The 20,682-nt window shown below is 45.0% G+C and overlaps 3 protein-coding genes across 5 annotated transcripts; 2 read left to right on the top strand and 1 right to left on the bottom strand.

Annotated features, from left to right (window-relative positions):
- Window positions 1-78: 78 nt before the first annotated feature.
- Window positions 79-1,979, top strand: med20 (mediator complex subunit 20). The gene is made up of 4 exons (XM_084542057.1): window positions 79-137; window positions 414-559; window positions 1,066-1,319; window positions 1,401-1,979. Exons 1-4 carry the CDS (start codon window positions 124-126, stop codon window positions 1,620-1,622), a joined length of 636 nt encoding a protein of 211 aa, XP_084398183.1. The 5' UTR covers window positions 79-123; the 3' UTR covers window positions 1,623-1,979.
- Window positions 1,980-3,021: 1,042 nt separating this feature from the next.
- usp49 (ubiquitin specific peptidase 49) lies at window positions 3,022-11,725 on the top strand. Of its 3 annotated transcripts, none has more exons than XM_084542719.1 (7): window positions 3,028-3,506; window positions 4,662-4,776; window positions 5,543-6,996; window positions 8,367-8,574; window positions 9,600-9,708; window positions 9,894-10,099; window positions 10,181-11,725. In XM_084542719.1, the coding sequence occupies exons 3-7, from the start codon at window positions 5,608-5,610 to the stop codon at window positions 10,282-10,284; spliced, it is 2,016 nt and encodes a 671-aa protein (XP_084398845.1). In that variant the 5' UTR covers window positions 3,028-3,506; window positions 4,662-4,776; window positions 5,543-5,607; the 3' UTR covers window positions 10,285-11,725. The 3 variants fall into 3 exon arrangements, with proteins under 3 accessions (XP_084398847.1, XP_084398845.1, XP_084398846.1); XM_084542720.1 differs by having other exon boundaries at window positions 3,028-3,612; XM_084542721.1 differs by lacking the exons at window positions 9,600-9,708; window positions 9,894-10,099; window positions 10,181-11,725 and having other exon boundaries at window positions 3,022-3,506; window positions 8,367-9,579.
- Window positions 11,726-14,465: 2,740 nt separating this feature from the next.
- On the bottom strand, window positions 14,466-18,243 carry tmcc2 (transmembrane and coiled-coil domain family 2; the record flags this gene model as incomplete). The annotated part of the gene is made up of 5 exons (XM_084542907.1): window positions 14,466-14,765; window positions 15,193-15,328; window positions 16,305-16,924; window positions 17,223-17,651; window positions 18,217-18,243. The coding sequence occupies 5 exons, from the start codon at window positions 18,241-18,243 to the stop codon at window positions 14,466-14,468; spliced, it is 1,512 nt and encodes a 503-aa protein (XP_084399033.1).
- Between the last annotated feature and the right edge of the window lie 2,439 nt (window positions 18,244-20,682).

Here is a 20,682-nt window from a genome sequence, read left to right as displayed (position 1 = left end):
TCAATAATATGTTGACAATTAAATTTATTTATTTTTTATTTAATTTTTCACCGGAAGCCAAATATTTCACCCGGAAGTTCTAAATCCAAAAGACGGTTTTACAAGTAGAGGTAAAAAATAGCAATGGGAGTCACTTGGTAAGATGTTTACAATGTTGTTTAAGCTATATTTGATTTAAAAAACATATATATTTTTTATTTAAGCCATATATCTTTTATGTTTGTGTCGCTTCAGACCACCCGACCACTATATATATGTTTTTGATACCAGTCAGCCCTGTTTCATTCACACAGGGAGTACTGCCGATAACGTTACACCAAACGAAGATGTCTTGGTTTTTTCAGTCCTTCTGGAGACACGATGCTGAAGTTTTCTGTCCTGTCTGTGTGACTGTGGTGCTTTGTGTCCTGCAGCGTGTGCCAGGTGCCCGTGGCGGAGGGGAAGAGTGTCCAGCAGACGGTGGACATCCTGCACAAGAAGCTGGAGCAGCTGGGTGCTGTGAAGCAGGGCAGCTTCTGTGTAGACTGTGAGACATACCATGGCACAGGGAATGCAAGCGGTAATAATCGGTTACCTACCTTATTAAAGCATCATAATATACTTCCTCATTCTGCTAATTAATCATTATTACAGTAGCATTATCCTCCCTCTTATCATTGTTATTCATCAGGGACAGTAAAGATGCAGAGTTAAGAGAAAGTTTTTTTTCCATTTTTATTTTTAAAGTTTTTACAAATGTGTTGACAGGTTGAGTGTGCTTTCTTGTGACAAGCTGTTTAAAACAATGTTGTTGGAACTAGTATTTATATTTTTAACTCCATAGACTGATAATACACTCCGGATTAATATTGACTACAAATTATAGTTCTTAATATTGTAATTCTCCATGTTTCTTTGAGTAACTATCCTAGTTGCATCCACACAGATAAAAAAAAAATATATAGTATTTACTCAATTTGTTGTCAAAGTGTTTCACAAAGTTGAAATGCCAGTGAAATCAAACGCACTTAAATGCAGAACTTGATTAATTCCTCACTGATAATCTGTGTTTGCTGTCTGTTACAGGTCAGCCGTCCAAATACTTATATGTGATGCACAACTCTGAAACTCCCCTGAGCTGCCTGGCTCTTTTTGAAGGCGGACCTTGCCTGATAGCGGACGCAAACTTCGACGTCCTCATGGTGAAGCTGAAAAGTCATTTCCAGAATGCCAAAGGACACAAGGTGGAGTGCCGCGGTTCGAGATATCGATACTGTGACTTCTTGATAAAAGTCGGTACCGTGACAATGAGCTCCAGCGCCAGAGGAATATCAGTGGAGGTGTGTGCTTGATATTGTCACTGAGACGGGAGACACTGTTTCTGTCTGTGTTACAGCATTAACTCTTGTATGTTTCCTCAGGTGGAGTACTGTCCCTGTGTCGTCCCAGGGGACTGCTGGAACCTCATAAAGGAGTTCATGCAGTCCTTTCTTGGTGCTAGCGTCCCCGAGCTGCCGTCTGTGTTTGCTGCCAAGCCTGAGGGGCTTTTTGCACCAGCAGACTCCATTGACACCATGACTCAGTACCTAGAGTTGTTCAACAAGCTTCGTAAACAGCAAATGCCGGGGAGTAACGTTCGTTGAGTTTGCACTGGACAGATCTTTTTTTTTATACTGATGTTGCCTTTGTTCTGGTCCTATGAATCAGCACAATATCAGGCATTTGTGACAACCTGGACTTTTTTATTTCCACTTCTGGAACTTCAGCTGTGCATCAGGCTCCTGTATCTGATGAAATTATTTTGTATTAAAGAGTCTGAGTGGAGAAAAGTACACAGAGTCTCTGATAATTTTACAAATATGCACATACTTCAGATGTCCTCTTGGTGGGGTTGTAACCCTCATCAGATATGTTAGACTTTGTTTAACTCAAAGTAAAATAAAACATAGGTCATGGATTTCAAATCGGTTTGTGTAATAGATTACCACTGTTCATTTGTGGCCAGAGGCTTAAATTTAAATAAAGTGATAAAGCTGAGACAAATCAATCAGCTAATTAACAACAACCATAATCTGCAGCTTTTTTGATAATGGGTTAATCGCTCTCAAGTAAAAACTTCTAAAAACAAAAAATGAAGGACCCAAAGTGTCCAACGTGAGTAGTTAATGTTTGCATGATATGATAGTACAGGAGATGTGTTTGTATTTTCATACTTCTTTTTAATATTTCATAAACAAATTCTTCTGTATTTTTTAAAAAAAAATCTGCAGTTTAATTGGTAATGATAATGATTTGCAGCCATTGTCAGTGTTCAACCGTGCTCCCACAGACATTTTTACCATTAGATATTTTGGCTTCTTACAGCTGGGGGGAAAAAAAAAAAAATGCAAGTGACATGAATGTTGTCTAAGTCTTGCAGAGAGCCACTTCAGTTCACCTCTGCTCAGTACCACAGCAGACATTTTCTACTTTTCAGCGCAGGCAAAGCGCAGGTGTTGCCAAGGACAAGGTGTGTCAGTGTCAACAGACGTCAGGATTTTACTATTATTTACACCTGTGCCCTTTCCACTGTTAAAATGCCATCTGTTAAGAAGACATACAACAAAGGTGTAAAAACAAGGGCAATAAAAAATAGTAGTTTGTGCAAGGTCACAGAGTCCCGATCAGGTGAGATAAGTGAGTTTGCATATTTAGGGTCTATTAAAAATGTCAGTATTATACATGGATGTTTTATGTAAAACTAATGTGTATGTCGTGCAAATTTACTACTTCTGTTCTTTGGGAAAGTGGTTTTGGCTGCCTCGAATTAAGTATGTTGCAATTCAGAGTGGACAATGTTGAATGCAAAACGTTTAAAATGTTTAATAATGCAAGATGTCCAGTGTGATGAAGGATTACATTAAAGAAGAAACAGTACTTTAATGGTGGTACATGCATTCTGTACATATTTTTTATATATATATATTCCCACGTCAGAATAAAAGAGTGTGCAAAGGAGTGAGAGTCTGACAACTTTCCCTTTTCCACTGCACATGTTTTTTTTTTTATTTCCAGACAGCAGCGTGGCACCAGTGTCTCCTCCTGTTAACTTGACTTACAGTCATTTGCAGTGACAAGTCTAGACTTTGAAAGAAGTCCCTCCATATGAAAGCTTCAACGCGGATTAATACTGCGCTCAAAAGCTGCAAAAGGAACACAAGTGCATTTCATGAGATTACCGCAAACCGCGTGAGGTTTACTGGGGGCACCGAGGTCAGACGGGGGGCTCCTGCGTTAGCTGTCCCCTTCGCCCGGTTTTAGCCGTCCAGCCTCGGTTATTGTTCCATGTGGCCTCGGTGGGTGGACGGACGGTCCATCCTGCCGCCTGTTGTTCAGCCGCTCCGCCAATGAGAGACCGGTTGCCGCTCAGCCCCGGTCCAATGAGAGCGGCAGGGTCTGGGCTCGGATCGAGAGTTGGGTTGTTCAATCTGTGAGGAGGACAACAAGCAGCAGCTCTGAGTGTACCGGATGGATGGATGTTGGCGATGGTAACGTTACCCAGCTTTACCATTATCAGATGTTACAAGCGCAGTAACGAGCCCAGTTAAGGCCCGGCGTTACTGCAGCCACGTATCAGCCACCGGCTTTTCCGTGGTTAGTGTCACCGGGGAGTTTTTAAGCGATTAACGGCGCAGTTTGCTAGCGAGCTAAGCCGTGCAGCGGCAGTTAACATTAGCGACCAACAACAACCGTTAGGTTAACTTCGATTGTACTCAGCAAACGCGTTAGCCGTGAAGCTAACGCTAGCTACCACGGGGGAGCTAATAACACAAATGTTAGCTACTTGGTGCCAAGCTTATCGTCTGTGTTTAACTTAGTGCGGTATTAGGTAGGACACGGCCAAGGGCTAAACACCGCCAACTCCCCCCCCCCCCCCATGCACAGCCGCTGTAGCTAGCGATTAGCGGGGCTAGCTAACTTATTGCCTTGCTGGGCTGCCTGAGACCAACAAAGTTGCTGGATGTTCCTGGAGAGTGGCTCTCTGACTGCTCTTTGTTCTGGCTGATCATGGTGATGGTGGGGTAGCCTAGCATGGCGTTAAGAGCCAGCCTGTCTGAGACACACACACCAGCCCGTGGAAACACACGGGACAGACACGGTGGAGACATTGTTATAAGATTTGTGAATATAATCCGACGCGATGGTTAGGCAATAACACCGAGACCTGGTGGTAATGCCGCTTATAGCGAGACCAGTTGCATCCACCTCAGAGTTAGTGTTGTGTCTTTTCATTTAAATGGTTTATTTATTTATTTATTTAAAAAAAAAAAAAAAAAAAGTAGTAGATATTTTACACAAAGAAGAAAAGAAAAAGCTGAGAAGATTGGTGTTAGCACAGCGCTGGCACTGATGAGAAACACACTGTTGCATGGATTAACCGTTCAGCCATTCCCCTTCATGTGTTCTTCTTTCAACTTGGTCTGTTTACAGATTTTAATGTTCCTTTAATAGATCCTTTTATAGACTTGAGAGCTTGCTAAGTGCCGGGTTGTTGTTGACGTGGAGAATCACAGCCTTGCAGTGATTAGTCTTCTCTGCGCATACCTTGATTAAAGTGGTCATTCATTTGTAATGCATCATCATCTAATTATTTAATCAAAATGCAACTTTGCGTTGATGTAACTTTCATCCCTGTTTCTCAGACTCTTCCTGTCGGTGCTGACCGTGGTCATGGGTGAACCAGCCGATCGTTGCTGTTCTCTGCAGATGTTGTGATGTACTGTCTTAAACCTGATCAAGTAAAAAATACTTTCACAGGTAGTATACGTTTTGTTATCTTTCACTTTCTTATGTAGTGCGGTGTGTGTTCATTTAAATGATTCACATACACCACATACACCAATCAGGCATAACATTTTGATCACCTTCCTAATATTGCGCAGGTCTCCCTTGTGCCTCCAAAACAGTTGTGACTCATCAGAGCGTGGACATGGGCCTTCTGAGGGTGTCCTGTGGTGTCTGGGAACAGGATGTTGTTAGTGGGGGCCTTTGAGGAGGGGAGGGGCCTCTGTGGATCATCCCACAGATACTTGATCACTTTGGGATCTAGTGAATTTGGAGGCCAGGTCAACACCTTGTGCTGTTCTTCATGTTTTTTGTTCCTAAACCATTTTTGTGTGTGTGCCTGTGTCAGGCTGCATCCTGCTGGAGGTGGCTGCTGCCATCAAGGGGTGTCATTGCTATGGGGTGGGGGTGCCTAGCCTGGTCTGGTCTGGTCTAGGTGTGTGCTACACGTCTAAGAAGTAACATCCACACGAATGAATGCCAGGTCCAGAAGTTTCTCAGCAGAACTTGTATTGTCACAAGATGGTCAGATGTCAGTGGTCATAATGTTATGCCTGATGGGTGTATTCCTTTGCACTATAAAACTAGAAACTCTGTATAAATCTATGAATCACACTGAAGCAACTGTGAATAAGGAAGTAATGATTCACAAAGGAAGTGTATATTACCATTCACTGGTTTCAATCATCTAATTTTTTGTTTTGTGTGTGTTTTCTTTCTCTAACTGCTGCCGTCTCAGAATGAGTCGCTGCTTGGCTACAGGACGTGTGTCCTATCACTGAGGCCACATGTGTATCTGGAGCGATGGATCGTTGTAAGCACGTGGGTCGCCTTCGTCTGGGCCAAGACCATTCCATCCTCAATCCACAAAAATGGCACTGCGTGGACTGCAGCACCACCGAATCGGTGTGGGCCTGCCTCAAGTGCTCCCACGTGGCCTGCGGACGCTTCATGGAGGAGCACTCACTCAAACACTTTCAGGAGTCACACCACCCACTGGCTATGGAGGTGCGTGAGCTCGACGTCTTCTGCTTTGCCTGCGGAGACTATGTACTCAATGATAACGCGGAGGGAGACCTCAAACTCCTCAGAGGGGCGCTCTCCACCGTCCGGAGCCCAGGTAGACGTTCGCTGCGCTCTTCGACTGGTGGGGAAGGCGGACCGCAACCTGCCATGCAGCTGGCCTTACGCCACAGGAGGAAAGCACTCCTTGGGAAGATGCTTCAGATGTGGATCAGCAAACATCAGGAGCTTCAGAATCAGCGCCAAGAGAAACTCGAGGAAGCCAGAAGACAAAAGAAAGAGGTAAAGAGGAGACTGATGGAAGAGCTGGGCAGTGTTCCTCCCAGAAAGAGTGCTCGGCTTCTTACTCAGGCGCCACGTTCAACCATCACACTCATTCCTCGCAAATTTCGCGACCCTCCAGAACGCCTACCTCCTCCTCCCAAGAAGCCTTCCCTTCTAGCCCTGTCCCGCAAGCCTCCTCAGAACGGCAGAGCTGCTAAACTGAGGAGATACTACTCCACACACGCGGTAAAACGCAGGAGAATCGCTCCAGGTGTCACTGGTCTGCGAAACTTGGGGAACACATGCTACATGAACTCAATATTGCAAGTGCTCAGCCACCTGCAGAAATTCAGGGAGTGTTTTCTCACTTTGGACCTGTGCGAGACCGAGGAGCTGCTGGCCAAGACCAACCACTCCCAGACGATGAAGGGGGTGACAGGAGGTGTGGTCAGCAGCGGGAACACCACAGCACTGTCGGGGTGCCCTCTTGGACGCATGGGGAAGGCGGGCAGTTGGAATTTGCCTCTGGGCAAAAAAGAAAGCGTCCCGCCTTCTCCAAAGTCCGCAGAGTTGGTCCAGCCCAAGGAGCCTCGCTGCTCCACCCGCCAGCAGATGTCTCTGTGCCATGAGTTGCATACACTGTTCAGGGTCATGTGGTCCGGCCGGTGGTCCTTGGTATCCCCCTTCGCCATGCTGCACTCTGTGTGGAACCTCATCCCTGCTTTTCGTGGGTACGACCAGCAGGATGCCCAGGAGTTCCTGTGTGAGCTGCTGGACAAGGTGCAGCAGGAGCTCGACACGGAGGGGTCCAAACGTCGGATAGTTATCCCCATCACAAAGAGGAAGCTATCCAAGCAAGTGCTAAAGGTTCTTAACACCATCTTTCATGGGCAGCTACTAAGCCAGGTGAGGCCGCCAACGCATCATTTACACGGTGACATGTTGTATTGTACCATTATGAATTGTACCTGTGTTTTCTTCAAGATCATCTCGACTCTTAGCCCAAACTTTGAAAACCACAAGTGTCTGACAAGAATACGTGGCTGCTTCTCCCGCTCAGGAATGAGATGTGATTTCAATTTTCATTTTTTTTTCACTTGACATTTTTATTAAGAATTTTTCTTTTATATAAATGCAAAAAAACAACATAAAAACAGATAAATACCAAAACAAATAAACGTGGGAGTTACAGCCTTGTTAATCTATTAGCAATTTATCAGTAATCCTGTGGTCCTTGTCCTGTTCAGTCCTGAATAGTGTCCATTTCATCCGTTTTTCTTCGAGTTGAGTTTCTTCTAGTCTTAGACGGTGTGTCATCCTTTCCATTGTGTAGATATCATCTACAATCTGTGTCCATTGATCGTGTGTAGGGAGGTCTTCCTTTCCCCATTCCCTTGTAATAGCTTTTTTACCGGCTGTTAGTAATATTTTAACCAGGTATCTGTCCTTTGATTGTATGTTGTCTTCACATAAGTTACATAGATATAGTACTGTACATGACATAGGGATCTCATAACCAAGTATTTTCAATAGCGAATCATATAACATTTTCCAAAATTGTATTATTTTATCACATTTCCAAAAAACATGCGAGTGGTCCGCGTCCATTGCTCCACATCCTCTCCAGCAAGGTATATTTTTCTTTAATTGTTTACTCTTAACCTTGGGTGAAATAAAAAAAACATATAACTCCCTCCAGATCTGCGAATTAGTGGACGTGTGATGCTTCAATTTCAATTTTCAATTTTCAGTTTGTATATCGCCCCAAAAGAGACTTTGAGAATGCCTCCCCCTAAATATGCGGCGTGGCGTAAAACACAATTAAAACAAATGCAACTGTTTGAGTTTTCTTGAAGACGTTTCACCGTTCATCCAAGTTGGTTTTTCAGTTCTGGAGTCCAGTCTCATCTGTTATGGTGAACAGGCAGTGAGATAGATAGAGTGCTCTGTAATGTCTTAGATGACATTGCATTACCTACTAATATAGATATTTTATAGGATGTACCTCATGAGCTTAAAGGCCAGTCAGACCCCTGCCTTTCTCATGGATCTACTCTACATTACAAAGCCAAAGCTAAAAAAATGAATCCCACAACAAGAGCTGCACCAAAAAGCATTTATTTTTGCGACACATTTTCCATCTCGTTGCCTTTAGAGATCTACTCAGTCCCTAAAGTTAAACCTTTGTGCCGCCAACAAACAACAAAAAACTAAATTTCCATCCACTGAACTCCTCACCTGCTTTTTCTTCTCTCGCCCTCCGTGTGTGTTTTTAGGTGACATGCCTGTCGTGTAAGCACAAGTCTAACACAGTAGAGCCATTCTGGGATTTGTCGTTGGAGTTTCCAGAGCGATATCACAGCGTAGGCAAAAGCTCGGGCTCTACGGCTTACCAGCGAAGCTGCACCCTCACGGAGATGCTGTCCAAGTTTACAGAGATGGAGGCTCTTGAAGGCAGCATTTACGCCTGCAACCACTGCAACAGTCAGTACAGTATTCACTGCAGCACTGTTTTAATTTATTGCCCGAATGCTTTCAGGTTATCTGCCTGGAGCCTGAATCTGTGTTATTATATTATATGTATATCTGTCAAATGACCCGACTGATAATGCTGTTTCTCACGTGTTTCCCTGGAAATGGCAATTGAACGTTAAATACGAAATGCACTAGTGCACTGAGAAATTAAATGAATCTAACTTTACATTTTTTAATCATGTTTATAATATAAGTTTTTTGTCAGGATTCGGCATTTGTAACCCTTTATTATGAGAGGTAACGCTTCCCGTAGTAGAGTCAACACTGAGCAGAACGTGAGAACAATTACTTGTTGAGTGTTAGATCTTGTTCAGACTGCCAGTTTAAAATCCATTTTAGTCCTACAGTACCTAGATTGTTTCTCTATTGATCTGAGAAGGTCTGCAGAGGGGAAAAAAAACAAACTGCTGCTTTGTCTAACTGGATTCAAACAACATTTGCAGGTGGTTTGAAATCAGATTCCCTTCAGGTTTCTATAGAGGATTCTCAGCCCAGATGCTCTGGCTGCACAAGTTGGAAAGTGTCTGCTGCGTCTCCTACGATGAGATACACCAGCCTCAAATCCTATTTGACAGAAGTGCTGAGCAGAATCCATGCCGCAAGTAGCAAAGCAGTCAGCGAACCGACGTTGAATTGTAGGGGAGGGGAAGGGCTGTGGAAGAAAAGTCCACCAGCGTAGCTAAGGTTTATTGTCGTTGCTGCTGCAACCAAAGCAGATAGTTTGGTGGCGCCTGGAAATACAACTCTGATCTGATCACTTGTAAATAAGTAAATAATGCTCCATCTAAAGATCCTATTAGCCTGCAGAGATCTGATTCCCTTGCAGTCTGAACAAAGCTTTCGTCTGCTGCCGTGCGACTGTGAAAATGAGGCTGGCAGCTTTTCTGAAAGCATGGTACATACAGAGTGTCACCTGTGCGCCTTTTTAATTCGTTTCATAATTAACATACGATCTCTTTGCTGCACGGTTTCAGAAAGAAGGCGGAAATCATCCCACAAACCCTTAGTTCTGTCAGAAGCACGTAAGCAGCTTCTGATCTACCGTTTACCTCAGGTTCTACGGCTGCACCTCAAACGCTTCAGGCAAGTTTCTCCACGGGCCGCTTTTTTTCTTATCATGTTTAATTCTCAAAGCATTTGAAACCATCTGAAGATCCCAGCCGTGCTTGTTTTTCCTGCTCTTTGTAGCCGAAAAACGGAGTGCACGGTTTCAGGAGTGTATTATTTTTATCACGAGGCGGCACTAACTAGCACCTGTTGTACGGCAGATGGTCGGGGCGGAACCATAGGGAGAAAATCGGCGTCCATGTGGCCTTTGACCAGGTTCTGAACATCAAACCATACTGCTGCACAGACTCAGGTCACTCTGTCCACAGAGGAGGCTACACCTACGATCTGTCTGCTGTTGTTATGCACCATGGTAAAGGCTTCGGCTCAGGGCACTACACCGCATACTGCTACAATACAGAAGGAGGTGAGGAAGAGGCCGCAGCTGTTTCGCTCCAGCCCGTCAAGTCCTGTTGTGTTTGTAACGCGCTTGTTTTGTTCTCCACAGGTTTCTGGGTCCACTGTAATGACTCTGAGATGAAGGTTTGCAGCGTGGAGGAAGTGTGCAACACTCAGGCCTATATTCTCTTCTATACCCAGAGGTCTGCCTAGAGAGGCACCCTCTCGCTGTGATGTTGACCTGTACGTGGTAACTCAGTGCTGCATTTATGAAAACGTTCTCTGGTGTTCTCCCAGATGTCATTAAACGGCCACTTTGAAACGATTTGCTAAAAAAAGACGGCAATGAGGGCAGTGGGACAGCGACAGTCGCGAGTGGAGGTGAAATTTTTAGCAGCGCGCGCGCGCGAGAGAGAGAGAGATGATCCGGATTATGTTTGAATCTTTAAAAGAAATCAGAAAACCTTTTCATAAATGAGGCCACGGGTTCCTCGGCCTGCGGGACCGGCTTATTTGGTTTATGGCCTGAAGACTGTGGGAGCAGGTGCGACTCTGTCCTGCTGAACACCAAGTTGTGTGTCCGTGTTCTTAAAGAGGTCCGCCCGGTGGCGACCAGGCGCTCTCCTGAGACAGCATTTTACATCGAACGGCAACACGGACTCTGGAGCTGGGCGCGATTTGGTCGCAGTAATGTTGATAATGTGCGTTTTACAGGTGACTGTTCATTTGAGTGCACTAAATATTATAAGAGGTACATGATTCAACATTGTTGGAATCTAGTGATCAGACTCCAAACTCCGTGTTGCCTCCTGTTCAGCTTTTTTAATTATTGTGAAACGTCGGTTATGGAAACTTTTTAATACTCATCCCTGTGTCGTTCGTACTTCATCCACGTCCTCTCCTCAGATGTACTGCTGTGACTGGATACTGTGTCTTAGGCTCGAGGCTCTCGGTGATCATGAATAGATTTAGTTGTTTTGTAGTCCTTCTGTTTCAGTTCCACGAGAAGAAGCAAAAAGACTCGATCGACGCTAGAAAGCTGCACTTTTGAGGAGGGGCTACTACTGTTGGTCCTACCTTTGGTCCCCCCCCCCCCCCCCCCCCCCGTGACTTCTTGAAATGGCAGCTCCTCCCGTGGTTTTAACGGTTAGACCGGTCCGAGCCTGGGTCGGAGACACCTCTGTTTAACCTGCTGGAGATGGGCCATGTGTAGCGGAAGGGCAGACATGCTGAAGAATGTGTTTTTCTTTTTTGGGAGACTTTGGGGTACCCATTTTGAGTTGAGCACCTAAAAGCAATATATTGTACATCTTTCATCTTGACAGGAAATTAAGATAAAATCAGGAACTCTTCTGCTTGTTATACGACGTTTTTTTCTACTCTGCCGTTTCTATCAAGGTCTTTAGGATTTACTAGGTAATCAAGAAAAACTGTTGTGTTTGATACGAGTCAAATGCAGAAATACATTCGTGAACTCCATGTGAAAGTTGGAACAATCTAATGACGATGAATGTCTTACTTTTTAGTGGTCAGGCGCGGCCGTGACACCACTGCCTCTGATCCCCTTGAGTTCTGTCTTGTACTGTAAGAATACCTGTCATAAATGTAATGGTCATATGGGTTTTGCCTGACGGTAATTATTAAAAAGACAAAACAAAACTGAGAACGACTCTTGTGTTGGACTCACTTTAGATGGTGTAGCTTAGTCTAAAAAAAAGTTCATTCATTTTATCATTAAGTATACACCAATCAGCCATAACATTATGACCACTGACGTTACCATCTTGTGACAATACAAGGTTCTGCTGGGAAACATTTGGACCTGGCATTCATTCATGTGGATGTTACTTAGACATGTAGCACCCACCTAGACCAGACCAGGCACCCCCACCCCGTAGCAATGACACTCCTTGATGGCAGCAGCCATGGTGCAGTTTAGGAACAACTCAAAAAAACATGAACAGCACAAGGTGTTGACCTGGCCTCCAAGTTCACTCGATCCCAAACTGATCAAGTATCTGTGGGATGATCCACAGAGGCCCCTCAACCCATAGGGCCCAAATTCCCCCACTAACAACATTCTGTTACCAGACACCACAGGACACCCTCAGAAGGCCAATGTCCATTCTCTGATGAGTCACAACTGTTTTGGAGGCATGAGGGAGACCTACATAATATTAGGAAGGTGGTCATAATGTTATGCCTGATCGGTGTAGCAGAATACGTCAAAAATGTCATGAAAACGTTTGTCTTTACTCATATTTAGTGTCACGACTGAACTGAAACAGATACAGTTGGAAGTAGAACTGAAATAATCCACAGTATTGACAGATGGACATTCAGCTGATCTAAGAGCTGCTGTTAATTCTTCCCCTCTAATGCTTTCTTAAAGATTTTTAATGTAATCTGGCCCGGACGAAGATGCTGCTGCTGATGTGGAGGCATTAAATGTAAAAGAATCCTCCGAAGATTATTTCTCTTTTTTTTTTTTTTACAAAAGAAAAAGAAAACGGCTCCTTGCATCTTCATTTTCTAGTACTACAGTTTTCATTTTACATTTTTCTCTCCAGTGCGCTGCGTCGTCTGGACCGAGTAACAAAAATAAACCACGAAGAACATCCCATGAGATTTTATTGACTGTGTTCGTTTAGTGAGCGACAGATCTGCTGTTTTTCTCCAAGCAACACTTCAGGGGGAAGGAATGACAAAGTGGTATTGCAAATGAAAAGCATGAGAAATAAAAGGCAGCCGCGCTCTCTTTCATATATGGTATCTGTAGCTTATAGTGGATGAAATTAGAAATGCTTTGTTCAAAATTGCACTTAAAAATAAGAACTTTTTAAACTGTTTAAGCACAAAAGTAGCACTGGGAGCCTCAAGAAAAGAAAAAAAATCTGCCAAAACCTAAGAACAAGCTCGGGGTCGTGAGAGGAACAGAAACACCAAAATCTCAATATAGCTTATCTGTTTCTGCTTCAAGGGTCGATTTGCCGCAGATATAGAGTCAGCCGTGTCCAAGTGTCATGCAGATTAAAGTTCACTGAATGATCATCATTTCATCGTTAGTTAAGACAGTGTTCTTATAGGAAACCCTTAAAAACCGTATAAAACATTTACAACATGCTACAACCGGTATTATTGTCGAGTGATATGTTTTAATAAGTCATTTACTGATTCTTTATAAATGAGCCGCACAGATAAAAACATTTTGGGCCACCAGGCTGTCAAACAATCCATTTCGTCCTATATAAATGTTTGCAATCGATCGATAATGTGGATTTGGTCCAGAGCTTCTGCAGCAGGTAAGAGGCTGTTTGGTCCAATCAATCAATCCAAGGGTGTTGCCTGCTCTTATTAAGGGCTTATATAAGTCTTAACAAAACAATTAGCTGCGGATTAAGATATTTAATTGAAGATATCATTTAAAAAGTGTTCATTTCTATGTCTTAACTTAGGTCTGATGTTATTCTCCTTTATAAAAAGTCAGCATGGAGGACGAGGAGGATGTAATCAAGGTCGGACTGACATATGAAATCATTTATTTCTGACATTATTTAGTAAAACAGCAATAGTTATTTTTTGCAAACTGGATATAAACTTTGACATGCCCGTTAATTTGACACCGTGGATAGTAGCAGTTCTACGGTAGTGGTGATGAAATAGTATTTATGGACAAGAACAGATCTGACGACCATCGAGATGAGTTTTCTTATTATTTTTTAACTGTTCAAGAAGAAGAAGAAGAAAAAAAGAAGAGTGTGAGCCGAAAAGCACTGCTTCAACACCAGAACAGGATGAGAAACAAACCAGGAAGTGAAACACTGAGCGGAGATACGCGAACATATCTGCACTGTGGTTCTGACCACCAAATGGCAGTTATAGGAGATCTGTGAATGAAATGTTAACTCATGCCAGCTAGATGCATCTCGAGGACATGCGTGAGCACATGACATTCATGAAAAAAAAAACATTTTTTCCTCTCAAATATATACTATAGCTTCAACATGAAGATTACAGCGAACATGATCAGCGTTTTACAGTCATTAGTTGCTCTAGAGTTTGTGTATCATAAATAGTTAGAAAAAAAGACCGTCCGAGGATTTCTCGCAAGGAAGGAATTCAGTTTTTGGTGACAGCAATGCATTTTATGATTGGTCATCAACACCAGCAGGTTTGGTCGAGATGAGACGATGTCTTTTGTCGCTTGGCAAGCAGAGAATATTTGTTCATTTGCTCTGTAAACACATCTCAGCTCTATCTGTGGGCCGTATCATAATAGTCCTCCTCAGCTAAAAGAGGTTTCTCCTCAGAAGATCCACATTTGAACCCAAAGGGAACAAGTGCCGCGGTGGTGGCAGCTTGTGATTCTCCACCGTGGCCCTCTCTGGAGTCTCTTAGCCGGGCAGCAGCCACAGCTCCACAAAATCCCACTGCTTCCACAGGACGAACAGCAGCAGGGTCAGCAGGACGGTGGCGGCCACCCGGGCTCGGGTCTTCATCAGCGGGGTGATGAAGTTGGCCAGCGTGGAGACGAAGACCAGCAGCACGGCCATGAGCGCCAGGATGACGTTGATGAGTTTCCCCAGCAGAGCTCGGGCGTTGGCGTTCTCCACTCCCTCCAGCTGGACGACCTGCTGCTGCTGCTGCTGCAGCTCCAGCTTGGTGATGCGGGTCAGGCACGACTCCACGGCCTCCTGGACTCACAGACCAAAAACAACCACGGTCAGATGTGTTTCCACAACTTCTATGAAGTCTGTCAACGCCTTTTTACGTTCAGTGATTGTGTCCTATAAGGGAACACAGATTTCTGCAAACATTGGAACAATTATGGTCGTGTCATTTGGGTTTTTTATTGTCTTTATTGCTTTTCTTGTTGGTCTGAAGCAGGCAAAGGCTAATTTAGACAATGTTGTGTCACCGTCACTGATAGTGGCTTTAGTAGTTTTTGAGTTGCTGTAAAATGCCAGTTTGAGCATCTTCAAAGCAAATCGTAGTAATCTAAAACCTCTTACTACGATACTTTCCTGGCAGCTACTCACACATGCTAACAGTTAATAGTCAAAGTCACACTGGACTGAGAAATATGTATGTGACCATTCATGAGTTAAATATGACTTCTACCTGAATGTCTCTCGCTCTCTCGTAGGACTGGTAGGCGACCTTTTCCTCCATGCTGGCGAGTTCCTGTTTGAGGTTGGTCATCTCATTCTGGTGCAGCTCTGTTAAGTCGTTCAGCTGCTCCTCAAGTCGCTCATACCTGAACAAACAGGTGCATAGAAAAGACAAGGCTCCTGTAGGTTCAGGGCATTTAAACGACGTCAAGAGTCGCTTGTTTGTCGGTTGTGGCTTACACCGATCAGGCATAACATTATGACCACCTCCCTAATATTGTGTAGGTCTCCCTTGTGCCTCCAAAACAGTTGTGACTCATCAGAGAATGGACATGGGCCTTCTGAGGGTGTCCTGTGGTGTCTGGCAATAGGATGTTGTTAGTGTGGGGCCTAACCCTAACCCTAACCCTAACCCTAAGTACAAGGAGCCAATTTAACAATCCTGCTCTAACTGGTGTAATATACGACCTGTGCCCATGCATCAGTAACCTGCTCTTTAAGAGTTGGATTACTATTTTGTCCCCAAACCTAACCCTAACCCTAACCCTAGACCTAACCCCTATGGGTTGAGGGGCCTCTGTGGATCATCCCACAGATACTAGATCAGTTTGGGATCTAGTGAATTTGGAGGCCAGGTCAACACCTTGTGCTGTTCTCCATGGTCCTAAACTGTTTTTGTGTTTTGTGTCCTGCTGGGGATGGCTGCTGCCATCAAGTAGTGTCATTGCTATAGGGTGGGGGTGCCTGGTCTGGACTAGGTGGGTGGTACATGTCTAAGTAACATCCACATGAATGAATGCCAGGTCCAAAAGTTTCCCAGAAGAACAGTGAATTGTCACAAGACGGTCAATGTTATTAACTTCTCCTGTCAGTGGTCATAATGTTATGCCGGATGGGTGTATTCCTTTGCACTATAAAACTAGAGACTCTGTATAAACCTTTTAATGAATCTATTGTCTATGCTATTGTGAATAAGGAAGTAATTTGATCTGTTTTTGATGCAAATCGATGCTAAAATCCTCAAGGGGCTATAGGTGGGTATAAAGACTAAGGTGTTGTTGACTATGTTTACAAACCAAAAGTCATACGGGACGTGACATACATTGTTTCTGGGATCTCTACCTGTATCTCTCTTCCTGCAGGCACTGAGTCATGTAGGAGTAGTCGCTCTGCAGTTGGCCCTTCATGTCCTCGATGGCGTCTTCCATGTGCGTCTGGCCGTTCTTGATCTCCTGCAGGCCCTCCAGTAGGGAGTCCCAAGAACTGTGCATGTGATGATGGTGGTGGTGGTGCCCGTCCAGCCTGGGGCTCCCCATTGTCGGTCCTAACAACCCCCCTCCTCCACCTCCGGCGCCACCAGAATTACTGCCCGCTCCTGAGCCGGACGTGGCGCTGGAGCACTCGTCGTCGCTGCCGTACTTTGGGCTGGAGACCAGAGTGGCGCTTCCACTCAGGGCTCGGGGCGTTGGGGTGTCTTCAGAGTGGCCCCCGACTCCGTCCTCGAGCGTGTCCTTTAGGTGGGCAATGTTATCGGCACTGCCGAACTTGTTCCTGATGAGACTGGCAAACTCTCTGGGCTTGGAGACGACGGCGGTGTGAGTGAGGGCGGATACTCCACCTTTGACCCCTTCGACTACCCCGCCTCCGAAGCCACTTATCCCTGCACGAACGTTGGCCCCCACGTCCTTTAATCCTTGCTGCATGTCCCGCAGGACATCCTTAGGCTGCCGGGCCGGTCCATTCTGCAGAGAGGGAAGAGAAATGAGGAAGCAGAGAAGTGGAGGATCTTGAAGGTAGGAGAGAGGTGATTAGGTTTAAGGGATAAAACTTTAGGAAGATAGAGGAGAGCAGGCCCTGTAGAGAATTAGGTGAGACACAGGGTGATGCGATGGTTTAAATAAGTGTTCGCTGACGGATCGGTTTATATTTGGACACAACTGTCCTCACAAAGACGAAGCACTTGTTCGAGTCACTCATGTTATAATTATTCAAAGCAGTCGCAGCACGATAACACACCCACACCCACATACCCACACCTACCTGCTCTATCTCCTTTAGCTTCTTGTGGTAGTGCTCTAGTTTCTTGTGCAAATGCGCAATAGTCTGTGCGGACTTCTGGTTCTTCTTCTCAAACACTTGCTTGATTCTGGACGCCTGCTGTTTGTCTGCGTTGTGGGCAAGCTTCAGATACTCCGCAACGTTGTCGTCGCGGGCCTCCTGCTCCACGCGGATCTGCTCGGTGACCTTCAGGATCTTCTGCTGCAGGTGCTCCAGAGCTAGACGCGTCCGCTGCGGCTCGGCGGGCCCCGCACCCTCCGCTCCACCGGCCGTGACCCCGGACGCCGCTGCCCCGGCTCCATCCGCGCTGATGTTGCTGTCAGAGCCTCCGTGGCTGCTGGTGGAGGGAAGGCCTAGAGTTGCCACCTCGCTCTTGTCCAGCTGAGGGGGACGAGAGGGCAAGGTAGTCAGCTACTCTAGGAGAAATACTGGTTTAGTCAGAAGAAAACACTTTTGAGAGAATGTGAAGGTTACTTTAAGCAACAGGCGCCACCGTTTTATTTTTACCTCTGCACATTGAGTTATATAAGAACTTCACCTCAACCTTCGAAGATACAGATCCATCTGATCGTGACAAAACAAGCAACAGGGTCTTTTATAATTATTAGCCTCCCCAAAAGTGTAATATGTCACCGACTGGTAATGTTTTGCACCATAATTACTTGGAGAATAACTAATAAAATGTTAAATTAGTACACTTACAATTCATTTATTTTATTTAGCTTCTAGTGTTCTCCAGAGGTTATTTCAATTAGAGCATAATCAGTCCACATACATATCAACATATCCAAAAACATTAAAGAAAAGGCCACTGGACTTGCATAGTTTCTTCTTCTTGGGTTTTTAAAGGACTGCTGGATATTTGGGGTTTAAATAGGCACATATGTGGATGCAACCCATCAGAAACTGGCTTGACTAGCGCCTGTTAGCGACCAGATACTTACAGGACTAGTGCCTGTACATACAAACAACATACATGAGGATTAAAGTTACGGCTGGTCATTTAACAATTACAACAAATATTCACCGGAGCAAAGGAAATTCATTTAGAGATGAACATGACTACTGATTTCTCCCCAATTTGAGATGTTTTCTTTATTTGCTCGGGCCCAAGTAAAATCAATGAGCAAATTAATAAACCGTCTGAGATGGGAGTACTTAAACATTCTCCACCCCTGGTGCTTATGGCTATAATTGATTTGTTGGGGAGTACACAGAAAGGCCATCATGCATTAATTAGATGATACATAATTAGTCTGCTTCCTGCTCAGCCTCAGAAACTCAGCCTACTGTAGGACCAGGCCTCGCTTAAATGCACCGAGTAATAACAAACCGAGCATTTAAAACCATCAGAGTGTGCAGTAAGTTAAAATGTTGATAGTGGGACGACACATTTGAGCACGTAAATCTCTGTATGTGGCTCTGGACAATAATCTGTTTTAACGCTGACACCTGCTCTGACGAATCATTGGTCCTTAAAGGGATTCCCTGGTCAGTATCATATCTATATGTGCGGCCCGACAGATGGAGGGCTTGTTAATGACTCTCTGCCTGACGTCAAAACACTGTAATCAGACCCTGCAAACATGAGCCCGGGCATACACATGACACCAAACATCTCATGGCGCTGCTCTAATTTCTCCCGGCGGGACGGCGCGAGGATTTATTTGTATTTTATTCGCGTGACAGTGTGAAACGAGCTCAAGCTCCCTGTGCTAATGTAAATCAGCCAGAGCAAAAGCGAAGCAGGCGGCGATTATTAACAACATTATCATTTAATGTAGGTTACAATCACTTTGTAACACAGAGGAAAATACATTTGACTGCTGCAGTCCCTGGTGGTTAATCATTTCCTGATCTTGTCAGACCAAAAAAAAGAAAGAAAGTGAGATGCTTATGGAGAAGCTAAGCATTTGCTCACAGGGATGAGGAGCAGGAGGAGGGGAGGATGCAGTGTCCGGCGTTAAATGTACGGCTGAAAACAGACAACAAAAACAGCACCAGAGCAGGAGGTGACGGGACGGCTGCGATGAGGCAATGATGGTGTCTTTTTTTTTTTTTTTGGAATGAAAATAAAAGCACACGGGGATGAGCTGTGGATGGATTCGAGGCTCCTGAAGGTCGGCGGAGAAGAGCAGGGCTGCGGATGGAGGATGGAGGTGGCAGATGTCTGAGGCATGAAAACAAGGGGAGCTCCTTCACTCGGCAGGAGGCCCCGCTGTGACATGAGAGACGGCCGACGGACGTCAACAAGCGTGGATGCGGACACATGAGGATGAGACACAAGCAGCACAGCAATAAATTAAATTAGAAACGTTACCATACTGCTTTAATCCAATTTGTGCAGTGCCATTGCAAGTCTGTGTTCGAGGCCCATCCTCCTCCGCCTCCTCCTCCTCCTCCTCCTCCTCCTCCCCCCTGTGCTCACAGAGGAGGAGCCCCCCTCCTCAAATGTCTTTAGCCTCAGCCGTTGTCTGGCTGACTATCTCCTCTCTGGATCCTAATGCTCCATTGTTATTGCCATCGATATCTGCAGCCTCCCACTCCCTCTCCCTCTCTCTGTGCCGCTCTGATCTATTTCCTCTCTTTCTCTCTCTCCCCTTTGTGTCATATGTTCCCTCCGCCTCCCCCTGCTTCGCTCTCCTACATCTCTCTCCCACTCTCTCTCTCTGTGTATCTCTCTTTTCGGTCTACATGCAAAAGCTAGCAGTCCTGCCCTATAATGGATGTGGGAGCTAAGGGACAGATGATGGAGGGGAATGGGCGGGGGGATGGGAGAGCTTAGCGCAGGCGTGCAGGTGCCCCTGTGAGGCCAGGGGAGAGAGGCGGGTGAGGCAGAGAGAGGAGGGGTGGGGGAGAGAGGGCGGAAACACTCCAGGGCCTCCATCCCCTAAACCCTCAACACAAACACCCAGCGTGCAGTGATACGGGGCGGCAGTGATGTGGTGCCAGAGTACACAGCGTCTCTGAGCAGTGACTCACACACTCTCTTAATTTGCCTTCCTCACAAAAGAATTAAAAAATAAAAAATAAAAATGCAGTGTCACAACAACAAAGCACTCAAAGTTTTATTCGCCCGGCTTCATATGTCTTTGTGCTGCAGCGTGTGTGCGTTTGTGCAGAGGGGTAACCGCCGAGCGGAGATGAAAACAAGCTTTCATCTTCAAAACAAACCTGAAATTAATTTCAGAGGGGCTGATGCTGTTCACACGCAGCCATATGGAGGAAGTGTTTAGTGTCGGAACTACAGAGTGAAAGTAAATCTGCTAAAGTAAAAGAACCTCAAGAACTCTATCAACACAAATGTACTCACAATGTCAAAAGTAGCTACTTGTTGCATATGCAGCAGCAATCATATACACCGATCAGCCACGACATTTAAACCACTGACAGTAGAAGTAAATAACATTGATCATCTTGTGACAATTCAGTGTTCTGCTGG

Source organism: Chelon labrosus, assembly GCF_963514085.1.
Source record: "Chelon labrosus genome assembly, chromosome: 4".
In the NCBI taxonomy this organism is placed as follows: Eukaryota; Metazoa; Chordata; class Actinopteri; order Mugiliformes; family Mugilidae; genus Chelon; species Chelon labrosus.
The sequence above is the reverse complement of the archived record's forward strand: the minus strand, read 5'-3'. Positions and strand labels throughout refer to the sequence as shown.